This window comes from Rhinatrema bivittatum, chromosome 8 (genome assembly GCF_901001135.1).
Source record: "Rhinatrema bivittatum chromosome 8, aRhiBiv1.1, whole genome shotgun sequence".
NCBI classification, from domain to species: domain Eukaryota; kingdom Metazoa; phylum Chordata; class Amphibia; order Gymnophiona; family Rhinatrematidae; genus Rhinatrema; species Rhinatrema bivittatum.
Window position 1 is genome coordinate 196580744 of NC_042622.1, and position 27554 is coordinate 196608297.

General features: G+C 44.2%; 1 protein-coding gene across 4 annotated transcripts in view; it reads left to right on the plus strand.

Moving 5' to 3' along the window:
* PITPNM3 (PITPNM family member 3) overlaps positions 1–27554 on the plus strand; it is a 628273-nt gene that overhangs the window by 476216 nt on the left and 124503 nt on the right. For all 4 annotated transcript variants that reach the window (XM_029612401.1, XM_029612400.1, XM_029612398.1 and 1 more), the window contains one exon: positions 3983–4155. In XM_029612401.1, coding sequence (XP_029468261.1) covers positions 3983–4155 — 173 coding nt within the window. The remainder of the gene's footprint in view (positions 1–3982; positions 4156–27554) is intronic.

Here is a 27554-nt window from a genome sequence, read left to right on the forward strand (position 1 = left end):
AGAACATGCCCCTGCCAAAGCATATTCCTATGAGCCAGAAGCCGGAGGGGAGAGCTCACCAGGAGCCTTCTCAAATCTGCATACCATGGTCTTCTGGGCCAACCTGGTGTCACCAAAAGTACCATCCCTGTGTGACTCTTAATCCAAATCATTCTGCCTAACATAGGCCATGGGGGATAGGTATATAGTAGCTTGCCTTCCGGCCACTCCTGCACGAAGGCATCGATGCCCAAGGACTTTTAATCTCTCCTGCAACTAAAGAAGTGAGGAACCTTCGCATTGTGAGAAGTCGCTAGCAGGTCCAGAAATGGAAGGCCCCAGTGTTTCACTATGAGCTGGAATGCCTCGTTTGACAATTCCCATTCTCCTGGATCCAGACTCTGCTGAGAAAGCGGCTCTTACATTGTCTTTTCCCACAATGTGCAAGGCTGAGATCTCCTGAAGATGCACTTCCACCCATTCCATAAATTGGGCTATTTCCTGTGACACTTGCTGGCTCTTGGGTACTCTCTGGCGATTGATGTAAGGCAATATCGTCGCATTGACCTGCATTATCCGACCATGCAATCAGTCATTGAATCGCAAGCATGCCAGCTGGATGGCATGGGCTTCCAGCCAATTGATGCTCCAGAGATACTCTTCTGTATTCCAATGCCCTTGTGCTGTCAGTTTCTGACATTGAACTTCCCAACTCTGAAGGCTTGCATCTGTCGTGAGTACTAGCAAGACTGGTGACCTTAGGAAAATCCCCTTTCTTAGATGATCCGCTTGCAACCACCATTGCAGGTGTAATCAGATCTCCATCGGTAGGTGGAGTTGAATCAAATAGTCCTGAGACTGTGGGCTCCAACGAGACAGCAGAGTGAGCTGAAGAGGACACATATGTGCCCTCGCTCAAGGCACCACTTCTAAGGTCACTGCTTTCAATCCAAGTACTATAGATAAGACCACGTTGTTGGACATATCGTGTTCATCAATAGATGCACTTGCGCCATCAGCTTCTGACTACAGCCCTCCGGCAGGAACACCCTGTCCTGCTTCATGTCAAACCAAAAACCGAGATACTCCAGTGACTGTGATGGCTAAAGATTGCTCTTAGCCAGGTTCACCACCCAACCTAGCTCCTGCAACAAGGAGATCAACTTGTGTGAGACCCAAAGGCTCTCTTCCAGACTCTTTGCCCGAATCAGCCTGTCATCTAAGTACGGAAGTACCAGAATCCCATCCTTTCTCAGTTTTGCCGCCACCACCACCATAACCTTGGAAAAAATTCTGGCTGTGGTGGCAAACCAAAAGGATTCAGCCCCCGGTACTCCCAGCTTCTTCAATGTCTGGGAAATCAGAACCTGTAATTTATCTCTATGAAAGAAACACAACATAGTTCTATACGGTTCCAATAACGGAGGAATTTTCCCATCCTCCAGAGAGTAATAATCGGCTTCATCATCTGTGCCATCTGGGTCCCTATCGGGGAGATCCACAGCAGATCTGGGCATACCCTGAAGCTTACCTGCAGCACCAGGCATGCGGGAAGCCACAACCTGTGATCCTGACCTGTTAAGATTGGCCAGGGCCGAGGACGGTATGCCTGATGAAAAGATGTAGTCCTTGAGAAAATTCTACTGAAGAAAAGGTAGAGGCATCCATGCCAAAACCAGGGGGCATTGGACCTGCGCCTACTGAACTACCTTTCCCCGTTGATGAACCAGTTAGGAAGCCCCCAAATCAGGCAACATCTCTGGCAGCTCTTTTTCCATTCCCACACCAGGCTGGGAAGAACTGGGCTTAGTAAAATCAGATGATGGGAATTCTCCCTGAGCCTCCAAACAGCCCTGCACAAGTTAGAGGAAACGCCAGGCTTGGATGCCTGAATATGACAAGCAACATAAAGGGCAAGGCGCTTAGGTTTCTTTGCTATAGGCGCCATCAGTCTGTCAATAAGACCTAACAGGCATCTGAGAATAGTGTGTCTAGCTGTGTTTGTGCTGTAAAAAACTAGGCGCCCAAAATTTCGGAGCTCAGTACTGTGCCTTGATAAGCGCATAAAATGAGTTCCCACCAGGGCACTTCAGATAGTGCGCGAAAATAAGTGCGTGTGTTTGTGAGCGTGCTCAACTGAGCGCCTTGGTAGGTGCCCCTATGCGCCTAACTAGGCACACAACCAGGCGCTCAACTGGACACACAGCCGGGTGCACAAGCACGAACCGGCACAACTAAAGAGGGCAGTCTATGCGCAGGAAAACGCACAAAAACGCTGCTGCGGCCTACCACACAGAGAACAAGGCAAGCCTGACAGCAGGGCCTAGCCAAAAGGCTGCTCAACCCGCCAACGTTCCCTAAGCTCCCCTGGAGGTGGGAACGAATGTCGGATCTGCACACCGAGCACGGTAACCAGGGGGAAGAGGAATTCCTACCGAACTCCTCTTCTTCTCTCTCTCTCTCTCTTTTTTTTTTTTAAGTTACTCTTTACCTGAGCTCAGCCCAACCCGACTGAATACAAGGTCAGTCTCCAGCTGTGGGGAGAGAGGGCAAGGACCTTCACTGCTGCACTTGGCTTCCTGTACCCACTTGCCTTTCAGCTTTTTTTTTTTTTTTTTACAGCTAAGTCCACACCAGCTGAAAAACCAGCTACTGGAGCAAGACACTCATCTGAAGGAGGGATTCAAAGATATCACCTCAGGAATTATCAACTGAGGGAGGGACTATAAGGTATCACCATGGGAGAACGGGTTGAATAAATCTCCATCTTCTCTTCTCCTTTGAAAAGTTTTTTAAGCAATCCCCAGTAGGAAGATGCACATCCACCATCTGTTGGAGACGGAGAATACTAGCAGGCTGATGTCACTGCAGGGGTATATTTATATTGTGATTTCAGCTTTGCTCCATCTCCATCTGCTGGTAGAGGTGCATAACCACTTTTTTTGGATCCATCTGTCCGGATGCTAAGAAAGCAAGTATTTTCATTTCATTCACACATAAGTAATTTCCTCCTGATAAACATTTATTTCATCAGCATTTGTCTAAACTGAACTGCACCATGGGAAAATATTTTGAGTATAATCACTTTGAGAAAAGAAAAAAACATGTGGTATCTATTAAACAAGATCATCAAATATTAGTAACTTAATTGTTTATTGCGTATAAAGACCAACTGAGCCATCCAGTTTGCCCAACTATAAAAGTTCACACGGCTAAGGATATATATCCCAGCTGCCAGCCATTGACTACTTGTGCGATATCGCTCTGTAACAAAGTTGGATTTTGCTAATCTGTCTTATTACTTTTCTTCCATTTTGGGTAGGTGAGCATACACGTTTTTATGCTTAATCCAGCACCCTAACACTGTCTTTCCCTGCCCCATGTCTTAGTTACCAAACTTTGTAATAGCATAAACAGCCACCAAAAGTAGTGGGGTTGCTGCCTGAACTTCTGGCCGCCTTGGTCCCTCTTGCCCATGCTGGTCAATACCTTGCCTCCTCCAACCTCCTGGCTTCAACCCAGTTGCTTTTTTTTTTTTTTGGGGGGGGGGGGGGTGCTGTCTCGCCTGTAGCGTCACTGGGTCATGCTTTCTTTATCTACCCCCTTTTCTCCTTGTTGAATGGTGTCCATCACAACAAAAGAGTTGTAGTTTTCTGGTTCCCCTGTGGCACGCCAGGTCGGTATTCCAATGGAGTGCACTAACCTTTGATAGCTCTGTGCTTTCACTATCGGTGCTCGCCAAGATATTGTTTAAGAACAATCATTTACATTTTATTTTCACGGACGAAAGAAGTCTGTTCAATAGCTCTGCGGCGGCTGGTTAGGTTCTGTTCTGTTGGACTGATTTCCGGACCCGAGTGACGGCATGCTGATCTAGTTATAATGAATGAACTTTGACCGCTGTGAATGACTTATGAAGCTGCCACTTTAGGGCTTAAGCCCGATGAGGCGGCACCACTCACCGACTCTGCGTTTCTTAAGGCGATGCATTTTTCTCGTTCAGTATCCACTCGAGTGTGCTGAAGGACGGTGTGGATTTCCCTCAGACAAGCAGTTCTAATCTGTGTGAAGTAAACCTGGGACGTTTTGACTTTGAAGTTTCAGATTTCTTTCTCTTTGGTTCGCCACTTGGGCTTGTGATGGCAATGAGGAGGACCGTATTGCCTGGACTGGATGGTAAGTGATCCCCAAAGTATAAAAACCTAAAGAGCACTTGAAAGACACCTTTCACCGTGTGAAGGCTTTGATGTACCATTTTACTACCTATTCTCTGGTTATTTCCAAAGTATTTGAGGCATTGTATTGAAAATGTTAGCCAATAATCTGCTGTTATAATTTGAGGATTTTGCCTGAGGGAAGGGCATGGGTTGTCCCAAATGTTTGCACCTTGAAACATTGATTATCCATAAGAAAAGTCACGCTCTTAACAAGCCACTTTGAAGGATTTTTTTTTTAAAGCGTCATTGTGATTGCTTATATTCCATGTTTACTTTAATAATGTTAAAGCACATATAGAGGGGAATTTTTAATAGTGTGTATAACTCAGTCGTACATACATAAGAAGGTGCACCTAGAGTTATGCCCGTATGTTATAAACTGTGCAGAGGGAGCTGCAGTAGGTAACACTGCCCCAAAAGTGTGTGTGTATATTTCAAATCATGTACAATTTTTAAATGCAAGGATCCACATAGTGCATACCCTTCTATAAAACTACACATATATATTTTATGTATTAAATAATTATTACGTCTGCATAATAACCCTGTTTATGCACAGAGCCCGGTATCTTATAAAATTGGCTGATATATGGACTTATTTTACTTGTGCACATACTTTCAAGCATCAGTTTCTTGAGACCTCCACCAGTTGACCCAGACCTTCAGCAGTTCACCTAAACCTCCATCACTTGCTCCAGATTCCACACTCAAAAACCGCAGACAAAAGGGATTTGATATTCACGACTTGATCAGCAGGTGTAAAAGCATGCACACGTGTTTTGACGATGTACGTGCACACTCAGTCTATAAAATACGTATATGCGTGAGTACTTCCAAACCCCGCCCTGGAACGCCCTCTAAATGACCGCTTTTTGTATGCGCACACTTTGGGCCGGATTTTAAAAGGGTTACGTGCATAAGTTATGCGTGTAACCCTCTTAAAAGGCCCCTGCGTGCACCGAGCCTATTTTGCATAGGCTCGGCGGCACGCGCAAGCCCTGGGATGCGTGTAAGTCCCGGGGCTTTGCAAAGGGGGCGTGTTGGGTGGGCGTCGTGAATTTTGGGGCGGGACGGGAGGCGTGTTGGGGCGTGGTCGAGGCCTCTGGACCAGCCCCCAGGTCGGGTGATGGCGCGCCAGCAGCCTGCTGGCGTGCGCAAATTTACACCTGCTTTCGGCAGGCGTAAATCTGCCAACAAAGGTAGGGGGGGGTTTAGATAGGGCCAGGGGGGTGGGTTAGGTAGGGGAAGGGAGGGGAAGGTGAGGGGAGGCGGAAGGAAAGTTCCCTCCAAGGCCGCTCCGATTTCGGAGCAGCCTCGGAGGGAACAGGCAGCGTGCGCCGGGTTCGGCGCGCGCAGGTTGCACAAATGTGCACCCCCTTGTGCGCGCCGACCCTGGATTTTATTAGATACGCCCGGCTACGCGCGTATCTTATAAAATCCAGCGTACGTTTGTTCGTGTGTGGTGAGCGAACAAAAGTACGCGTGCGTGCTGCTTTTGAAAATGTACCCCTACCTGTGCAGCATCAACAGTGCGCACATACTCCAGCCCTCATGAAAATTCACTGAGGCTGCTTACGCGACCAAAGGACATTTTTATATGCACAGCCCCTGTGTCAGTCTTTGAAAATTACTCCCATTTTCTATTGTGCTGAATTGAGTGCACCAGCAGACTGGAATAGGGACTATAAAATAGACCTTTTATTAAATAAACTTAAGGCAAGGAAGATTTTGCATCTGGCATCTTCCAGTAGCCGTTTATTTCCCTCTTCTCATATGTAATTTAACCAGATACAACAGACTGGCTTCAGTGAATAGGATTCAAAGCCTAAAAATTGTTAGCAAACTGCACATGAGTGCCGGCACACCATTCGTACGAACGCCGCAGCTCTTCATTATATGATCTTTCGCGAATGAAAGCAAATGTAAGCACAACTCGTTTCAGTTTTAACATTTACCCGTGATGTTCCCATAAGTTTTTCACAGTTCTGCAAAGATTCCACCTGTACGCCGTCGTTATACCAGAGTGAGGAAAACCCTAGTCACATGTGCTATCTGCACAGACACACTTTATGTATAAACATCTTTTATTAGGTGAGCCAAAACAAGTAGTACAGAAACAAGCAGCAAGGAAACACATAAAATGCGAAGTTAACAGTACAATAGGAATATAATACTGCTGGACTGGAAACTAATACACCATTTTAATAATATGCATGAGCAGCCTACCCCCCCCCCCCCCCCCCCCGTTAACCTTCCCCTTATCCCCCCCAACCCTTAGGAGACCAATTAAACCAAAAAGAGGAAAGTCCTTATACTCTCCACTAAATCGTTTCAATCATTAAGAGCCAAACTTCTTGCCCTATGGGGTAATGCTTGAATGTAGGAGTCCCAAGTGTTCAAAAACCATTTCCGGCGTTTAGGCGAACTACGGGCGAAAAGCTGCTCCATCTGCATCAGTTTGTGAAAATGAATTCTCCATGTCCAAAAGGTGGGCGGCTCCGCATCACACCAATGAAGAAGCAAAACTTTCTTTCCCACCAAACCAGCTTTTTTAAGCAGGCTACGTGAACCCGGCAGCGCCACCAAGTGGAGTGTAACACAGTGAAACAACCACAGGTAAGGGGAAAGCGGCAGGCGAGCCCCCACCAATGGTTCTAAATAACTCACAATTTGCTGCCAATACTTTTGAATTGCCGAGCATTCCCAAAATACATGAGACAGGGTCCCCGTCCCCTTCCAGCAGCGTACACACTGATCACCCTCCGTGATACCAGCTTTAAAAGCTACATGCGGTGAGAGATACGCCCTAATCAAAAATTTAATGTGCATCTCCCGGAAGTACATATTGCCCGTTACAGGAAGGATACTCCTCACACTCGAGGAAAAAATAGGGAGGGTTAACACAAATGCTCCCTCTCGATTCCATCGGTTAACGGAAACTTGGTAAGAATCCGGAGTGCTACGCCGGGCCAACCGCCTATAATAAATAGAGAGAGACGGGCCGCAGACGTGGTCAAATTGAAAAAAAACTTGCAGTAGTTTGAACGCTGCTAAATGTTGATCCGGGGAACCCAAGGACTGATAATAATGCCTAAGTTGCAAATATCCAAACAGATGGGACCCAGGAAGATTGTACATTTCCCGTAATCTGTCAAAGGACAAGAAAGTACCGCCATCATCTATGACATGCCCTAAGTACGTTATGTCCTTATGACGCCACAGCTTAAAATATGCAGTCGTAGACCCAGGGGTAAAGTCCAAGTTGCCACTAAGGGAAGTGAGATATGTGCATTGACGGGAAATCCCCAAGTGACCAGTAAGCTTTATCCACGTTTTCCTCAGTGGCGCAATCAGAGGGTGAGCGGCTAGCAAAGGCGGCAGCTTAGTACTGGGGCTCATAAGCACATAACTCAGAGCTAATGGTCTAGTAAAAGCATTTTCAGCTAAAACATTAATAAACTGAGATTTTCCCAAGAACCACCCACGAATCAAACGAAGATTAGCTGCCAACCCATAGCGAGAAAGATTGGGTAGCCCCATTCCACCACGCCGCCAGGAACACTTAAGCCATTGCAATTTTATCCGAGCCTTCCCCCCCTTCCAGAGAAACCGACGAATTAGCCGGTCTACTTGATAAATATCGCGTGCCAATAAAACTAAAGGAAAATTTTGGAAAACATATAACCATTTGGGTAAAATTACCATTTTAAAAAGATTAATTCTACCCCCCAAAGACACCGGAAGGTTATGCCAGGCCTGAAATTTGTCTTTGGTGATTTGAAGCAGTGGCATGATGTTGCGACGGTATATTTGGGATAAATCCGTAGTGAGGTATATCCCCAAGTATTTAAGCGAGCCCGCCGCCCATTGAAGGGGAAAGGAGTCCCCCCATTGTCCCTTAATAGTGTCCGGAAATGCTAAAACTTCAGATTTCTCCCAATTGATCTTCATGCCCGAGAGAGCGGCAAATCGGGAAAATAACTCAAGTACCATCTGTAGGGACCGATGCGGGGAGGTGAGAAAAAGCAGCACATAATCTGCAAAGGCTGCATATTTAAAAATTTCTGACTGCCCCTCGCTATAAAATTGGATGCCCCGAATGGCTGGGGTAGACTGGATGGCCAACAAAAAGGGTTCCAATGTGAGTATAAAGAGCAGAGGGGACAAGGGACAGCCCTGCCGAGTTCCCCTGCCTACAGAAAAGGAATCAGACAGCCCCCCATTAACCAGTATCCGGGCTTCAGGAGCCTCATATAATAGTTTAATAGCCTGAGAAAAAAAGCCCCCAAAGCCCATCAAATGGAGGATATGGAACATGTAACCCCACTCCACTCTATCAAAGGCCTTTTCGGCGTCTAGACTAACCACTAGGTAGGACTCGTCCACCCTTTGACATAATGCCATAGCTGTGACTATCTGACGTATGTTGCGGACCGCATACCGTCCTTTAATAAACCCCACCTGTCCCGGCTGAATCAATGATGGCAAAACATTCCCCAGCCGGTTTGCAAGGACTTTTGCCAAGACCTTGTGGTCTACATTCAGCAGAGATATAGGACAATAGGACATCGGTAAAAGAGGGTCCTTACCCGGCTTTGGGATGAGAGTAATAAATGCTTGATTTCCCCCTGAAGGAAAGGTCCCTTGGGCAATTAAGGACTGAAAAACTGTAGGGAGCAGTTTGGACAATGGGTCTAGTAAGCACTTATAAAACTCCGCACTATAGCCATCCGGGCCCGGGGCCTTCAATTTATGCATTTGTGAGATAACACGTCCAACCTCCTCCTCCGAAATAGGCTCGTTTAAATAGCCACTGTATTCACGCGTTAAAGATGGAAGCTGGATCGAGTCACCAAATGCCTCCCACCCCTCGGCATCCCAGCCCCCAGTACAATACAACCGCGAGTAATAGGTATGAAAGGCCTTGCGAATATTTTCAGGGTCATGGACCACCTGTTGTCGGGCGTTCTTAATCGCAGGGATACGTCTACTCCCTCTAGATGATTTGATAAGGCTCGCCAGCAGTTTACCTGACTTGTGCCCAAATTGGAACAGTTTGAATTGGTAGTAAAGGAGGCCTTTCTTAGTGCGTTGGTGGATTAGAGAATTGATAGCTGTTTGGAGAGAAAAGTAGTTCTCCCTATTTTCCAGTGAATGACACTGCGCTAGCCGTCTCCGGGCCTTGGATAACTGAGCACTAAGATGGAGAAGCCTTTTATCTATAGATTTTTTCCGATAGGCGACATAGGAGATTATGTCTCCCCGGAGCACCACTTTGGCCGTATTCCAAAAGAGAATAGGGTCGTCCTTATGCTGGGCATTCGTACTCTCAAACACAGCCCAACGTTCCTTTAAATACGCTTGGAACGCGACATCCTCTGCCAAAAAGTAGGGGTATCGCCAGATGTAAGTGGACTGAGAAAGGAGGGGATTGGACAATTCAAGCCAAATCGGGGCATGGTCTGATATGATAATATCTTCAATCCCTGCTCCCACCACCCTTGAAAAGTGGTTAGTACTTAACAACAAATAATCCAGCCTGGAATGTGTACTATGAGCCCTAGAAATATGTGTAAACTCCCTTTCCTGGGGGTGCAGTAACCGCCATACATCCGCCAGATGAAGAGATTTTTCCAAGAGCGCAAGACCCTTGCTAGAGGCCCCATGTTTTTTAGCTGTGGTCGATTTATCTAGTGAGGGATCTCTTGCCGCATTGAAGTCCCCACCCAGGACAATCAAATCATCAATATGTGGAAGAAGAAGGGCACACAGCTCAGTAAAAAAGGACGCTCTATACACATTAGGGGCATATATATTGCATAGGAGAATCGGCGTCTGGTTACATTCTCCCAACAAGATAATATATCTGCCATTGGGGTCTTTAATTTCCTTACTTATCGTAAGAGGGAAGGACCGCTTAACCAAAATCGCTACTCCGGCCGAGTGTGAACTGGCCGAGGCGTAATGGACCGCCCCCACCCAGCGCTGCTTCAATTTCTCATGTTCCACATCTGATAAGTGGGTTTCCTGCAAGAAAGCCACATCTGCCTGTTTTTTGTTTAGTAACTGCAAAATCTTGGTACGCTTAATGGGAGAATTAATGCCCCCTACATTCCACGAAAAATAATGAAAAGTCCCAGAAGTTACAGAGATTCAGGAAATTTGTGCAGAAAAAACAGAGTACAAATCTGATATGATGAGGGAAGGCGCCTCCCAGCTGAGCGTCTCCCTCGAGCCGTAAAATGAGAGTAACGAAAAAACACTGTAGGCTCCCCCGTGGAACCTAGAAATGGTCTCCATTCCCCTCTCCCCTCCCCCCCCCGTCCCTTCCCCCCCGAAGTCTAACATCCCTCGACTCACTATCCTAGTGACAGTGAGATTGGATCACACTGACCCAGCGCTCGGCCCCCCCCCACCCTCACCCAGCATCACCAAACTGCACCAAAAGTTAAACATTCATAACTGAAGAAACTTTCCAACCGATAAACAATAACTTCCAAGGCATGAGGAGGACGATGAAAAGTCTGCAATTTGTTCTCGCCAGCCTAGGTTGACATCCCAATTTTCCCCCAATACGGGGAACCGGAAGCAAAGGCTGACAGTCACCGGCGTGCCTCCTCCGTCAACCAGGCTTGCTGTCAATGTGGCCCCGAGCAGGTCTGGGCCTCCAGTAAGGAGACTGCTGTATGACATCAAATAGAAGCTCACCATCTGGATATCCGGATAAACGCTGTGTAGGTCCACCATCCAATAACAAGAAGCCGGAGATAGTAGCAAGAAAAAAAACCAGTCCAAATGAAAATAGCACGCTCTCCGGTGCAGAAGAAAAACATTGCCATCCGTACACGACCCCTCTCCAGGTCCCCTGCAAGTAACCGAAGGGCTCCCACTCACTGAGACCTGGCATAGAATGCTTCGCCACAAGAAATGTAACACGCCTCAGCCCTGGGTAGCCCCTGCAGAGACGATTTGAGCCCTGCCACCACTCCATCCCCCCCCGGAGAGTGGGCGGCAGGAGAGCGGTCGTGATCTCCACACTTGAACATCCGGATAAACTCCGTAAAGTTCCATCCCCAAGTAACAGAAAGCCGGGGAGAGCAACAAGAAAAAACTGTCCAACAATCCCATTAGGGTGTTCCATGCCCCCAGCGCAGCCGAAAACTCTGCCTGCGGGTCACAGCCCCTCTCCCGGCCCCCCTTCAAGTACCAGGAGTGTCCGGCGCAGGTAGCCCCTGAATGTAGTGCTTCACCGACTCCGCATCCGTGAACCAGCGTACCCCTTGCGCAGTTTGTACCCGCATTTTGGCTGGGTACACTAGTACAGCCCGGACACCCCTTTGATATAATTGAGAGCAATAGGGAGCCAGAGCCCTGCGCTGCTGCGAGACCCCTTGAGAAAAGTCTTGAAAAATCAATACTGGCTGGTTTTCATACGTGGGTTTAGCGCCCTGCTGAAATGCCTTAACAATGGCCACCTTGTGCGAGTAATTTAAAATTTTTGCAATAATCACTCGGGGCTTAGCCTGGCCATCCCGCTTAGGCCCCAACCGGTGTGCCCTCTCCACTCGTAACGGATCGGACATCCCAGTCAGCTTCAGTGCCTGCGGGAGCCAGCCCTCCAGAAAGCTGGGCAGCTGATATTCCAAAAGATGTTCTGGCAATCCAACTAACCTTATATTTGCCCTCCGGGAGCGATTCTCAAGGTCTTCAATCTTGAGGGCCTGTTTCCCCAGCTCAATTTTCAGGGACGCAATATCTGTAGTGGCCACGTGGAGGCCATCTTGATTTTCAGATACCCGAGCCTCCAGGGTCACGAACCGGCGATCAATCGTCGCCATCTCATCTTTTAAGTCCCTCAGCTGTTCGGAAATCTTTTGAAGCTCCGGGGTAAGGGCGGCTAAGACTGCCGCAGTTAATTCTGCCGTCATACTCTGTGCAGGCACGCTCTGCTCCGACATCGCTGCCACTTCCGGATTGCTCTCGCGGTCTTTTTCCTTCACTTTGTCTTTCTTCCCCGATCGTGTCGCCATCAGATCGCCGCGGTAGGATCGCGTGTTGGAGTCGCGTTGCTGAGGTATGGGGAGTCAAAAAATTCACTGATGATGCCGGATGAGGTATTAGGCCCGGGCCCGAGCTCCGCGACGGGGGATCACATCCTCTCCCGTCAAGGTGTCACGTGATCTCCTGCACAGACACACTTTAAAGTACATTCTATTGCTTACATATGACCTAAGTGATCTCATTTGGAAATAATGAAAGAGAGAATATTCAATGCCACAGAGCGAAACTCGGCCAGAGTCGGGCTTGAATACTGTGAGAATAAAGGCCTTTCACTATATACCGATCTCTTTCTTCTTGGTTGCTACATAGCTACATTGGATCGGCTTCCAGTTTGTTTTTTGGGTCCTTCAGTGAATAGGGTTTAAAGTCTAAAAATTGTTAGCAAACTGCACTAATGAAGCATCCCTGTTGCTTATGTATTGAAATTGTAATAAAAATAAAAACGTAAAAACTCTTTCGGCTGTGCAACTTTACACAAAATAGTTTCTTTGAACTTTTCTTTGCCTCTGAAGTTCATCACTGTTTTTAACTGTATTTCTCAGCTTGTTACGTGACTTGTTGGCCTTGCTAATGGATGATTTAACACAGACAAGAGCAGTAGGAAATGAAGAATTCTTCGGCAAATCATGTTTTGATGGAGATGTATTGGGGTTTTTTGTTTGTTTTTTTTAACATTTAACAAAAAAAAAAAGAAATAAAGACAAGCAAATACAGAAAAATGCACGAGACAGACATTGTGCCCATACAGTTTGGGGCCGATGCAATATTACGTGCGCAAAAAAACCGTGCATCCCCTTTCTTGGGTGCTCGATCTAATATTCTAATGAGCCGGCGCGCCAAAAGGGACGCGCAGTGGATAATTTGCACGTCCCTAGTACGTCTATGCCATCGATCGCCCAGGAGAAGTGGCTGAGCGCAAGTAAGGGAAAACGGCTACTCAATTTTCTGAGCGCCTGTTTTCCTAACCTGACCACTGTCAAGTTGTTTTTTTGTTTGTTTGTTTGTTTTTTTTGTAGCTTTCTGTGGTTCCTCCTGCTCAGTAATGCAACAATATTAAGTAGGAGGAACCACAAAAAAACCTGCATTTTTTTGCTCTTCTGAGCATGGCTTGGGGTGCCTCGAAACTTAACACCAGCTCTGGGCGTTAAAATGTGCGTACCGGACGCACATTTTTTTTTTTTTACATCGGATGTACTAGCTAACAGCCTCTTCAACATGGCATTTGCATGTGATGAGCGCTATTAGCTATGTGCCAGTATGGATGCGCGTTTTGGTCGCGCTAATCCCGATATTGCATTGGGCGTACGTCTAGCGCATTTAGCAGCACGCTGAGCTCAGTGCCCGATATTGCATCGGCCCCCTTTAATTTTTAAAGCATTCCCTGAAGATCCAGCAGCTCTTTAAATGTCAGACACATTGTATTATCATTAATGGAACCTATTATACAATCTAATCAATCCCACGTGGTTCTCGGGAGAAAAAGCTGACATTCTCTCCTTTTTAATGAACATTTTTATTTCAGTGCTTTGTGACAGAGGAGGGACCCTTTGCATAAAATGCTTAATGCCTATAATGAGCAGTCTAGCATTTATTAAATACCACTCTTCGGTGACAAATATGTTTTAACATTTGATTTTCAAATTTTAAAATATAAAGCAGAGCAGAGCATCAGCCTTGGTAGAAGGAAGCAAAATACAGTAAAAGCACAAGCATACATCAAAGAAAGGAAGGAATACAGTCATAAGGAAACAACTATTACCTATGGAAAGAGTTACTCCACTAATAAAGCAATTCAGGGTTCAAGATAGTATATTAAGGAAATCTCAATACATACATAGATGAAGCTACTGAGCCGAAAGAGAAAAATGAAACAATTCACATGTTCATTTCAATTACAGCAACAAAGGAAAAAAGATCTTGAATAATAACAAAAGGAGTCATTGTATGAAAATGCATTATCATGCTTGAACATGCTTGGTTTAATGCATGTTAATGCTGTGTTAGTCAGAGCTGGTGCAGGCTTGCACACATGTAAAACACCTCATTGACATTAAAATAGAGTTAGTGCAAATCACATGTGGCAACATGGTTTGTGTTAACCTGCCAGTAATGCAAAAATAAATGTCACCGCACCTCCCCAAGATGGTACATTTTGTTAGCCTCCCAGACTACACTGGAATCAGAGAAGAAGCTCCTCCCTCTCCTCCCCCCTCCCCCCCCAAGACAAGAAGCTCTGCCCCTTCAAAACTCCTCCTCTCTTCCCAGCCAAGAAAGCCCCTGTGGATCAGGGGAGGTGTACCCCTCCCCACCTGGGTGACTCCTGCACATTTTGCAGAGCTACTTCTCCTTCCTGCCCCAACCCTCACAATGGAACCACCTGAGGTTAGCTAGCTAGGGAGGAGGAACAGTGGCCTAGTGGTTAGAACAATGGGCTGAAAGCCAGAGAAACCATGCTTCAAATCTTTACTTTTTCCGCTGATACTCCTTGTGGCTATGGCAAAAGTCAGTTTATCTCCTATAGCTTCAGGCAACCTTTTATTTGATTTATATTCTGCTTTCAGGTACCTCAAAGCAGATTACATTCAGGTACTGTAGCTATTTCCCCATCCCTTGAGGGGTCACAATCTGTTAGTACCGGAGGGAATGAAGTGTGAAGTGACTTGCCTAAGGACGCAATGAGTGTCAGTAGGATTTGAACCCTGGCTTCCCTGGTTTGCAGCCTACTGCTCTAACCACTAGGCTACTCCGCTTAAGCTTCCTGAGGCAGGAATTTATTGTACCTGTATATTAATAATGATTTTAGCTCCTTTGAGCATCAATTGGAAAGGTAGGATGAACTTAATGAGCCCAATAATCAAAGCTGTACACGGTCCAATGCCAGAAAACGCTTATCTTCTCTACCTATTTTATAAATGCACATGCGTCTATCTTAAGTGTGTAAAAGATATAACATGCCTGCCTGATAATGCCGAATTCCACTTTCATGCAACAAAACACTGCACGGAGCGGCAGTAGCCACAGAGGCATTCACGGAGCGGGATGCCAGTGGCCAGTGGTTGGTGTTCCACCTTCACGGAGCGGAAGGATGGAGGGCTGCCATCTCAAAAAATAAAATAAAACCAAACAAGCAAACAAAACAGGGGTGGGTAAGGGGCAGGGGTGTGGCCTGCTGGTTGCGGCGGTTGCTACCCCTGATTGGGCTGGATGTTCACTAGGATGGCGCTGCTCTCTGCATTGGTGGAGGGGTGGAAGGGAATTGGGGCCGGAGGGTGCTGGAAGCCAATAGAGACGGGTGGGAGGGAGAAAAAAGGGGGGAAAAAAATGGATAAACTGCGTAGATTGCTGGGCAGACTGGATGGGCCGTTGGTCTTCTTCTGCCGTCACTTCTATGTTTCTATGTAATTAAATGTGAAAGCAAGAATTATGGAAAATATGCACGTATACCATTCTAAAAATACTTGGACACATACGTGCCGATATCTCCACCAGTTCACCCAGTCCTTCTCCAGTTCACCTCTACCAATTTACTTTGAATCCTCAGCAGTTCAACCCAGTTCAAAAACTGCAGACCAAAGACAAGTCCAGTTTCAATGGCACGAGTCCATTAGCAGGTGAGAGTGTATTTATTTATTTATTTATTTATTTATTTATTTCGGATTTTTTTTATACCGACATTCTCAATACAAGTATCGAATCAGGTCGGTTTACATATAACAAAACTTTCGCACAAAAGGCGTTACATGGAACAGCGTTTCTTAACATATAACGTATAACATATAACCTATAGTATATAACCTATAACACATAGATATTAATAATAAATTAAATATTACATAGATAATAATAATAGTAACTCGTCAACAGGACGTGGGTAAATGTTCGGCATGTTTATAGCGAGAATAAATATCTAGAAAAAATTAAAGGGTAGACTAAATTGTGATATGAGGGTACATAGTATAAGAGTTCTATAAGAGTGTATACCTCTTATAGAACTGCAACTTGCATGCGTGCTTCTGAATTCCAGAATGGAACATTCCAAGACCACCCCTTTTCTTCCCGGTAAAAGGTACGCGTCATACTGCGTGCACATGCGTGCTCTGTAAGCTTAGAAAATAGCATATACGCTTGTAAATGCTACTTACGCCCGTATACATGCTACTTATACGTGTATATGCTATTTTTACATGAGAAACCCTTTTGGAAATTCACTCCTTTAAAAAAAATAGTATGTAATTCTATTAAGCTGCTGGCTACTAAAAGAATTGGTATTTGAAATAAAAATAGTAATTCATATGTGAGGGCCGCATTGCTTAAATGAAGAAGCTCAGAGTGATTACTTCATTGTTTTCCTGTAATTATATTAAAATCTCATTTCCCATCAGTGCCACTTAAATGTCAGAAAATCTGGTGGGTCTTAATATCAGTTTTGAAATTGCCTCCTTATTTGCTTGGTCTTTTGTGATAAGAGGATAATAAAGAGGTGTAAATGCAAATGTAATAAAACAGCTTGCCGAATCTAATTTTTGGGGCACTTGTAAAAGAAGAAAGTGTCAGACTTCATTACATACAAACAAATCCGCATTCCTATTTTTTTTTTAACTTGTCTTTATTAGGATGCTTCCGTGGGGAACTATGATTAATCTAAATGAGTGCGAATTTGTTGCAATGTGACATCTGACACTTAGGGTTGCCAACTACCCGGTTTTTAGCTGTGCGTACATTGTCCAGTCAGTACTGACCAGACACTGAAAATCCAGTTTTTGCAAGAGGCTTCTCTTTCCCACAGCTTCCTAGTTACAGGGACAGAGCTGAGCTGTGTGCCCAACTTCTTGCCTCCTTTCCTGTATTGTGATTAGATGGGAAGGAGAAAGGAGGCGGGGCATAGCACAGCTCTCAGTTCCCAGCGCTACTCAGATCTCTGCAGCAATGCCCTCTGGGTCCCTCCCCCTCACTGAGTGCTAGGCCAAGACCTGAAAGAGAGTCTGCAGCTTAGCCAGTCAGCCGAGAGATACAGGAAGAGAGGAGGGGAAGGTGGAAACAGAGTCAAAGGGTGGGGAAAGGGAAGACAGAGGGGACACAGAGAAAAGGAAAGGGAAAAGAAGATAGATACGTGGGGAGCAAGGGAGGAAAGAGACGGGGTATGGAAGGAAAGAAGGTTTCAGGGAAGGGGAGAGGCACAACAGGAGCATGAGGGAAGGCAGGAGATAGATGGGGAAGAGAAAGAAGAGATGAGGCACAAAGAAGATGGGGACACAAGAGGAAATAAGATAAAGAGGAAAGCACTGGGGAGGAGAGGGAGACAGGAGGGAAGGAGGGAAAGAGCATGGGGAGGGAGAGGACTAGGAACAGGAAGGCAGCACAAGATGAGAGGGAGGGCATATCGAGAGGTGGCACAAGGGAAACAGATGAAAGACTGGGAAGGTTTTAAGGATAGGGAGAGTTGGGTCTGAGAGAGGAGGCTGTGTGTTTGGGAGTGTGCATGTGTGTATGAGATAGAATGTGTGAGAGAGTATGAGAGGAAGTTGTGTGTTTGGGAGTATGTGTGTATGAGAGAGGAGGCTGTGTGTTTGGGAGTGTGCATGTGTGTATGAGATAGGAAGATGTGTGTTTGGGAGTGTGTATGAGAGAAAGTTGTGTTTTGGGAGTGTATGTATATAAGATAGGCAGTGTGTTTATGGGGAAGTATGGAGGTGAGTGTGTATTAGAAAGGCTTTAATTATGATAGAGAGTAAAGCTGTATGAGAGAGAATAGTCTTTATGAGGATAGTTGAAATAACATTTTAGAAAACAAAGTATATTGAGGGGATGCTTGAAAGCCAAGTAATTGAGTGGATCGACAACTGACAGTAGTCTGTAACCTCCCCTTCTTCACCTCCCCTCCAAAAGCATGAATTTTAATGGGACATCCAGTTATGGTCCATGGAAAAGTTGGCCACCCTACTGACACTTCCCTAAATTACTTTTGGCAAATTATTTTGTTAAATCCACATTTGGGAGGGGAGTGACATCATCAAATTGAGATGGCTGCTTGAGAGAGAGTCTCCCAACCTAAGTCTGCACTCATCCTCCAGATTGAAAAATCTCTGGTGTTTGCAATTAGTTGTCAGCGTGATCTTTTAGCCTGTACACCTGATATGGCGTCGGTGAAGAAAAGAATAGATTTGAAACACTTCTCCTTCACCAATGTAGCAGCAGCTGAAATGCTGGGGCCTGAAGAGGAAATGAGCAAGAGCTATCGGAGCTGCATCGCGAGCAGAGCACAGTGGTGACTGAAGGCACACTGACCCAGGCTAAATTCCAAGCCTGATTTCAAGAATTGAGAGGTGACATGGCTGGTCTCCAAAAAGAGATCGGAGAAATACTGACCAACATCCAAGGTGAGATAATGGACTTAGGCCGACAGGTGGAGGAATCTGAAACCCAACTAGATGAACAGGCCTCTGACTAAATGGTGAGATGAGCAGAAACGATCAGTGGAAGCTAATGAAGTACTGTCTGCCTATATAGAGGACATGGCAAATAGGTCCCACAGGGTGAGCTTACCCTTCAGAGGAGGCTGAATTTGGGGATTGCTTTCAGGTAGTCTCTAGTATTTGCTCAGCTGTAGTGGCACAAGATGGAGGGGTGGAGGATACTCCAATTATTAAGCTGGAAAGAGCACATAGGTCGCTGGGGGCAATACAGAATAACCAGGCTGGAGATATTATTGTCTGTTTCCATAATTTCCCCTTTAAAGAGAAAGCTGTGAATTTAGCAAAGCAGTTTGGATCTTTAATTTGGTGGGCACTTAACATTGAAATATTCCAAGATCTTGCCTTTTCTACTATCCGGAAATGATGAGAATTCCGGGACATAGTTGTATTTGTTGTGTGTTAGGAATATCAGGTACTATTGGCTATTTCGTTTTGGGATGAGTTTTACAATAAGTAGGATAACATCTCGTGTGAAAACCACCCAGGAAGCTGAGGAGATTCTGCGGGTGGCAGGCATGTTGGTTCCACATGTGGCAGTGGCAATGAAAGTATCAGAAAGTGACAAGCAGCGAGAGGACCCACCGAGATGGCAAAGAGTGGGTAAAAGAGGAAGAAGGCTACGACGCCAACAGGTGGATCGTCGTCAACCAAGGAAGCTCTGAGCTGAGGAATATAGGATGTTAAAGCTTCTTGGGATCTTTATCTCGATGGAAAGCTATTATCTAGTTGGATAAGCATTAGGGATCTGGTAGATTATTCATATCTAAGGAGCAGACATTATTTCTGAATGAGAAATGGATGGGTTTGGGTAGGGAGAGCAAGAAGTAATGGTCTGGCAAGGTGATTTTTATCCCTCAGGTTGCAGGGGGTTCAAGCTGGTGGTAGGTGGACCAAACCTGGGAATGGGCGGGAGGGTGTTAAGGGAAGTGGTAGGGGGGCTATCATTAGAGCTCAGATTGGTGCATGAAATTCCAAAGGAAAAGGGGAATGAGACAGTTTGGTATGGTTGTATAGTTGGATGGAAGTTGTTCCTGAGGAGAGAGACTTTATGGATGGAAGTTTGGCAGGAAGAATGTGGAATAATAAAGCAGTGGAGGGTGGATGATATTTTTCAATGGGGGTTTAAAAATAGTTTCTATTAATACTAAGGGCTTGCATTCTCCAGTTAAGAGAAGACTATTTTTTCAAGAAATGTTGAGGTTTAGGCATCTATTGTTTTTTGTCGAGACCCATCTTTCCAAACAGAAAGAATGTTACTTAGTGTTACGGCATTCCTGCAACAATGTCACACTGCAGCCCCAGTGGGGAAGAAGTATTGTGGGGTGGGTTTACTTTTTTCTAAATCCGTGGTAGCAGGCATACAAGCAGTCCTAAGAAATGTAGAGAGTAGGTATGACATAGTCAAGGTAAAGGCGAATGATGTAATGTACACCCTGCTCAATTTAATGTTCCTAATACTGATCAAGGCCAGTTCTTGGATAAAATTTCTGGTATATTGGGGGAGTGGATGGACGGCCATCTTATTGTAGGAGGTAATTTTAATATAACTAGATATCCCTGGACACGCCCTCTCTCCCGCCCCTTTTACGAAGCCCTGGGACTTACGCGCGTCCCGGGGCTGTGCGCGCACCAGCGACCTATGCAAAATAGGTACGCCGGCGCCAGAGTGCCCTGCGCACGTAAATCTGGCCGGATTTACGCGCGCAGGGCTTTTAAAATCCAGCCCTATATGCTGAGTCTGGATAGAGACTTGTTGATCTGGTATATTTGTATAATGGACTGTACTAAGCTGCTGCTGTTATACTGTTACCCTTTTTCATGGTCTGCTAATAAAATTTGAATTGCAAAAAAAAAAAAAATAATTCACATTTGGAACCACATTTTTTGTCCTTTAAGTTTGAAGCAAGGTGTTTCATGGCCTCATATTCTGTGAGTTTTTATTACGAGAAACATTTTCAGGTGGCATTGATCGCGCACTATGACTTCAACAGCATGGCTGATTGTGGTTTCTAACATGGAGATCTAAACTGTGTCTGGTGTAATTCAGTCCCGCATGGACTGTGCTTGTAGTCTTACAAATTTGTGATTGTCAAATGGAAGCAAAGCCAACTGGCTATGGGAGTGTTTAATGTGCCATAAGACACACTACCTGCTCCCAGTATACAGTTAAAAACCGTTGATTCCAGTGGACTAAAACTGTTGAATCAGACTGTAAAATATACATGATGCAAGCATATATTTATGTTGAAAAACAATTTTATGAAAAGATCTTCAGAGGGATAGCCATGTTACTCTGGTGTAGCAAAAATGAAAAGAGGCAGGTGGCACCTTATAGACTTAAGTAATATAACACAAACCTGTGTGTGTACCATTAATAAAGGTTTATTTTAACATTTTATCAAAAATCATTTAAAATTATTTAAATAACAATATCATACAAAACAATGTACATTAACAATATAGAACTCATTCACTCACTACATTAACATAGAAACATAGAAATGACGGCAGAAGAAAACCAAACGGCCCATCCAGTCTGCCCAGCATACTTATCTGTTACTCTTGGCCCTTATTAGTAACTTTTTGGTTCTAATTACATTCCACCCCCGCCATTGATGTAGAGAGCAGTGCTGGAGCTACATCTAAGTGAAGTATCAAGCTTTAATTGGTATGGGGTAATAACCGCCGCAGTAAGCAAGCTACTCCCACACTTATTTGTTTACCCAGCCTGTGCAATTCAGTCCTTCTTGGTTGTTGTCTGAATATATATCCTCTTTTCTTCATTCCCTCCTGCCGTTAAAGCAGTGAGCTGCGCTGGATATGTATTCCAAGTGAAGTATCAGGCTTAATTGATTCGGGATAGCAACCGCCGTAACAAGCAAGCTACACCCACGCTTATTTGTTTACCCAGACTATGCAGTTCAGTCCTTGTTGGTTGTTGTCTGAATGTAAATCATCTTATCTTCATTCCCCCCTGCCATTGAAGCAGAGAGCTATGCTGGATATGCACTGAAAGTGAAGTATCAGGCTTATTTGGTTTGGGGTAGTAACCTCCGCAACAAGCAAGCTACTTCCCCGCTTTTTTGTGAATGAAATCCTTTTTTCCATATTTCCTCTTGCCGTTAAAGCATAGAGCAATGTTGGAGTCGCATTAACCATGTATATGTTTATTGAATAAGGGTATTTAATCACCAGGTAATACACTCACTACATTCATACCCAATACAGTGCATTACATATGTATTACATATAAATTTCAAATGTATAACAAACAATATATCAAAATATCAAGACAATTAATTAGACACTCCCTCAAATCTCCAATCACCTAAACGGATGATAGAAAATAAAAATAAAAATAATTGGAGATTTGGGGGTGTGTCTAATTAATTATCTTGATATTTTGATATATTGTTTGTTATACATTTGAAATTTATATGTAATACATATGTAATGCACTGTAATGGGTATGAATGTAGTGAGTGTATTACCTGGTGATTAAATACCCTTATTCAATAAACATAAACATGGTTAATGCGACTCCAAAATTGCTCTATGCTTTAACGGCAAGAGGAAATATGGAAAAAAGGATTTGCATTCACAAAAAAGCGGGGGAGTAGCTTGCTTGTTGCGGAGGTTACTACCCCAAACCAAATAAGCCTGATACTTCACTTTCAGTGCATATCCAGCATAGCTCTCTGCTTCAATGGCAGGGGGGAATGAAGATAAGATGATTTACATTCAGACAACAACCAACAAGGACTGAACTGCATAGTCTGGGTAAACAAATAAGCGTGGGTGTAGCTTGCTTTTTACAGCGGTTGCTATCCCGAATCAATTAAGCCTGATACTTCACTTGGAATACATATCTAGCGCAGCTCACTGCTTTAACGGCAGGAGGGAATGAAGAAAAGATGATATATATTCAGTAAACAACCAAGAAGGACTGAATTGCACAGACTGTCTATGAATTTCACTGTTCTATCATTCTGTCTATTCATACTTACCTCAGTTGTCAGTAGGCTGGACTATAATGCTATTACCATTCTGTTTCCACACTCTACATGCCTTCTCTGTTCTGTATCCCTCCCCCAGTCCCCATGTATTTTATTCACCTCCTATACTATACTTCATGCATCTGACTAAGTGGACTCTGTCATCAAAAGCTCAGACCTCGATAAGTTGGTTATTCTATAAGATGCCAAAATACAAAGTACATTTAGCCACTTTGGGGGGTCAATTGCTGGTTTATTTTATACAGTTATCTTTAGGAAAATTTGAAGTTGAACCTAACCAGCTCAGTTTAGGAGATCAAAATTTTACGGTTACATTTGTCATAATTTCAATTGCCTAGTTTTAACTGCAGAAAATAGGTGCAAATTGGCAAAGCCAAAAACCTGACCCAGAAACACCGCTGGAGCCATCCTAGATTTAACAAGCTAAATTTATGTGTCTTGCTTATTTAGCTGGTTAAATTTAGGCAGAGGGGGCCTTGACAAACTAAATATTACAGCAATAGGGTAATAAACATTTTGAAGAATATGCTATAAGCAAGTATGTGATTGGATCATGTCAGGGTAATTAGTTGATAAACATAAGGATGTTACAGCATAATTCAGAGTGTTTTAATTAGACATGTCTTCTGTGAAGCTTCTCATCTAATTATTTTGTTTGGAAACAAACAAGGACTATCTGATAGGCAATACAACTTTTTTGAATCCACATTTCAATTAATTATCTATGATGTTTGTAAGGAGTATCTCAGTAGCTAGATCAGCATGCAGAAGAGAGCAGTGGCATACTTTTTCCCCCCTTCTCTCATAGCTCAGGCTCAGTAAATGCAAGGATAAACAAAAAAATAAAAATTGTGTAAGAGCAATGGCTTTCTCAGTCATTCCTCTTTATACACTAAAATATACTATTTGTTTTACCAGCTGCTTTGTCACGCTGACTGGCTACCTTAAGACTACCAGGTCTCTTCTTGATTATTACTGTTCTGGGTTTAGACCGTGCACACAGGTATTCTGCCGAGGGGCTCTGACCTGGGGGGCTAATCTCATTGAGGTCTACACTGGGGGCTTCCTGAGGGGCTTATCGCCTGCATGCACACAGGACTACCTCGGGGGCTTACCCAATATAAACACACACAATTAGTGGGATTATACCTGGGGGCTTGAACCCAAGAGCTTATTCCCTACACAAATAGTCACACGTACACTCTGACTCAGGACATCAAGGTTCCAGGTACTTAGCAATAGGAGGTTAGAACAAATAAAACAGATATTAACAACTGCTACATATATATGTATAATATATAAAAGCTTTCATGTTTCCAAAGGATCAGCCTGTGCTGTCATGTCCAGGAGCCACTCTTCTCTCTCTGTCTCTCTCTCGCTGTCTCTCCTTATACACTAAAAATGCTTGTGAAAGCAGTGATGTTCCCTCCCTCTGAATTCTTATCAAATCTCAGGTGCAGCTGTGTGCCCTTCACTTTCTCTCAGACTTTAGTATAAGTTAATTACTTGCTTTCTCATCATAGATCTAGCGGAATAACTAAACAAACAGACTCTTGCCTGTTTGTAAACATTTCACAGTGCAAGACAGTAAATAGGAGTTCACTCAGAGGTTGGCCTGAGGCCTTCAAACTAGTTTGTGTCTGGGTGAAAACTTTGATTCCATATGGCCTATCTGGTATATACATCCTCAGCAAAAGTAACCAAAAAATGAGTCCAACAGGTACCTGTTAGTTTATCACTTCCAGCTAGGTATTTGGCCCTTGTACGTCTACATCCCAAATACATGTTTTGCATTTTTGGAATTAAAGCGTAGTTGTAATATCTTTGACTATTTTCCAACTTTTTAAAAGTCATCTTTTATCATATCTACCCCTTCTGGCATGTTTCACTCTGTTACAAATTTTCATATCTCCAAGCTGGCACACTTTCCCTTCCCCTATGTCACTTATAAAAACATTGAAGAGGATGGGCCTAACAATGATCTTGTGGCACCTTGCTGGAATATCTCCCTTAACCAGCATGGATCCCATTGACTGCCACTCTCTGAGTCCTGTGGTTCAATCAGCTTCTCTTCCCTTTAATTCTTACTCATTCCCATTTGGTTGTCCTCTTTTTGGGGACAATTTTCAAAAATACTACTTAAGAGAGTCAGCAAACTCACACATAAATTACACCATTAATTAAAGCAGACTCCAATAATCAGGCCAACGGCCATACAATATAATGATGTCAGCCACACCTGAGACAGGCACCAAAGTGAAATCACTTCAGTGTCATTCTTCAGGCCATTTTTAAAAAGAATTGGTGGATTAGGAGCAATGGGTATTCCTCCCATGGCAGGAGTATTGGGGGACAGGGAGGACCCTGGTCCCAGCAAGCTAGATGGGGTGTGAGGGGGGGAACTGGAGGGGCTCAAGGAAACCCCAGCTGGGTAAACCCGAGCCCTGTGGCTAGTTTTGTGGGATGGGAGGGAAGAGCCTGAGGGGACCAGGAGGCTATGTTGACCCCCAAGGCTTTGTTGAGGGGCAGGAAGCAGTTGTAAGGTCTCTGGGAGCCCTTTTTGTTTCTAAAAATATATAATACTCTAAATTTTCAGGAAGTTTCTTGAGAGGGCATTTTTGGATCATTCCATTTGGAACAAACTGAAAATGTCCTCTTTCATTTCATTTAGCACAATCATTTTAAATGAATGCACATCCCTAGTGATCACTGGACTCGAGGTTGTCCCCTACCAGAACCTCAATGATACTATCTCCATTTATCAGTATTGGTTCCAGTGTCATCATGACACGAGTGGGTCCCTCAACCAGATACTTGAAAAAGATTTCTTGTAAGGATTCCAGTATCTCCCTACTACCTAATATAGCAGCAGCATTCTACACATCTACATCTGGTAGATATATGTCCCTTTTCTTTGCATCCTGTGCTTTGGGTGACTTCTCTCAAGTCAATTTACCTTTTCATCTTAGGATGGAGACCCATAGATATTAGGCCTCCTCAAGACAACCCACAGCAGCTCAGTTGAATATGACTCGCTTTTGTCCCTAGCATATTAAACTTCACCCTTTTTTAACCTATTCTTTCCGCTCTGAAAAGGAACACAAAACCCCTAAGTGAATCGAACATGCAGCCTGTTAAGCTGGAACCAGACGATTTACTGTTCAAAATGTTCTAGAGATGCTATGAAACCCAAAATGTCTCCAAGTTCAGTCACCCCTGTCCAACCTCATTCTTTGCTTTTGAGGGATATGATACAATATCTAGAAAGCATTTCATAAGACAGGAATTAAGAAATTAACATACAACTAACCAAATAGCAATTTTCAAGTTTTCACCATTTCAGTATTCAATGTAGCTACTGGAAAGGCCCTTAGTCAACAGTTGGTGCAGCATTTATTTGACTTAATATATAAACTATGAACAAAGGTCTGTGTAAAATGAAATGCTGCTAGCAGTGGAGACACATAAGACAAACCAGATGTAGAGAATGTAGTATATGTCATTAGGGTGGGAACATATAGGCCCTACTGTTTTTTGTTTAGGTTGAAGAAAAAGCTACTACAAGGCAATAATATCTGCAAATATCCTTAGCAGTTTCTTCAGCATCAGCGAAGATGAATTCTATTCTGCTATTCTGCTTTTATAACATGTTAAAATCTGGGATGGTATCTTTCACATGGGCGCACATGTACACGTGCGGTCAGCGTGTGCCCAGAGTCGCAGTGGTTTTATAACACATGCGCACCTACGTGCGTACGTTATAAAATAGCCTAGGTGTGCATGAGCGTGCTCCTAATTTTGCAAAGTCAGGTTTATCCAGCAGTTTGCCCAGTCTAGAGCTGGGTCTTTTAATTGGGTGGACACATGCATGGTCCTGGATGCATGCACTTCTCTTGATTTTGGTGGCTTTTAAAATTACCGTTTATTTTACAGGGATAAGGTTCAGACATATGTAGGGGTTGTACATGTAAAAGCGACAGGTAACTGGTATGCGTGGAAAGCCAGTTTTCAGAAAGGCAGGAGATGCGCATACTTTCTCTGCCATGCATAAAAGTATACGTGTATAAAGAATGCATTTCAAGGGCATTCCAGGATAGGGTTTAGAAGCACGCACATGTTTGCACATTTTAAAAACAGAGTACGTGTATATGACACCCAACAAGCACGCATGCTTTTGCGCCTGCTAATCAAATCGTGGAAATTAAATCTAACTTCTCTTGTCAGGAGTAAATGATGGAGGGTGTGGGTGAACTGGTGAAAGCCATGACAAACTGGTGCTTGGAAGTACTCACACAAGTATTTTCATAAGCGAAATGCACACATGCATCAGCCAACTTCATAAAATACCTGCCCCCGTGCACAAAATGAGGGTTATTATGAGCACACGTTATTATTTAATGCATAAAATATGTTTGTGTACTTTTATAAAATGGCAGCTGCAGGAAAAAAAAAGTGGGTGCACTGAAACATACACAGTCTACTTTCAGGCCGCACTGTGCGACTTTATAACATCCAGGCGTAACTGTAGGTCCACCTACTTATGTATGTGCCATTATTGAAAATTACCCTCTTTATGCATTGGTTTCTGTAAATTAACTTGGGCGGGGGAGGGATGAGAGGGTTACTTGTGCTGTTTTATTTCCCTTCTGTATTTTGTCTTTGGCATGGCTCGGAGGGGAAGCTCTGCAATTTTAATTTAGAAGCCCCAACAAACACACAGGTGCTTCACAAGGTATGCAGAGCGTTGCCATGCAGTAAGAGTGACTGACAGAGCCACCGTAATCCTTGCTTGTGTTCAGTGGCGTTCT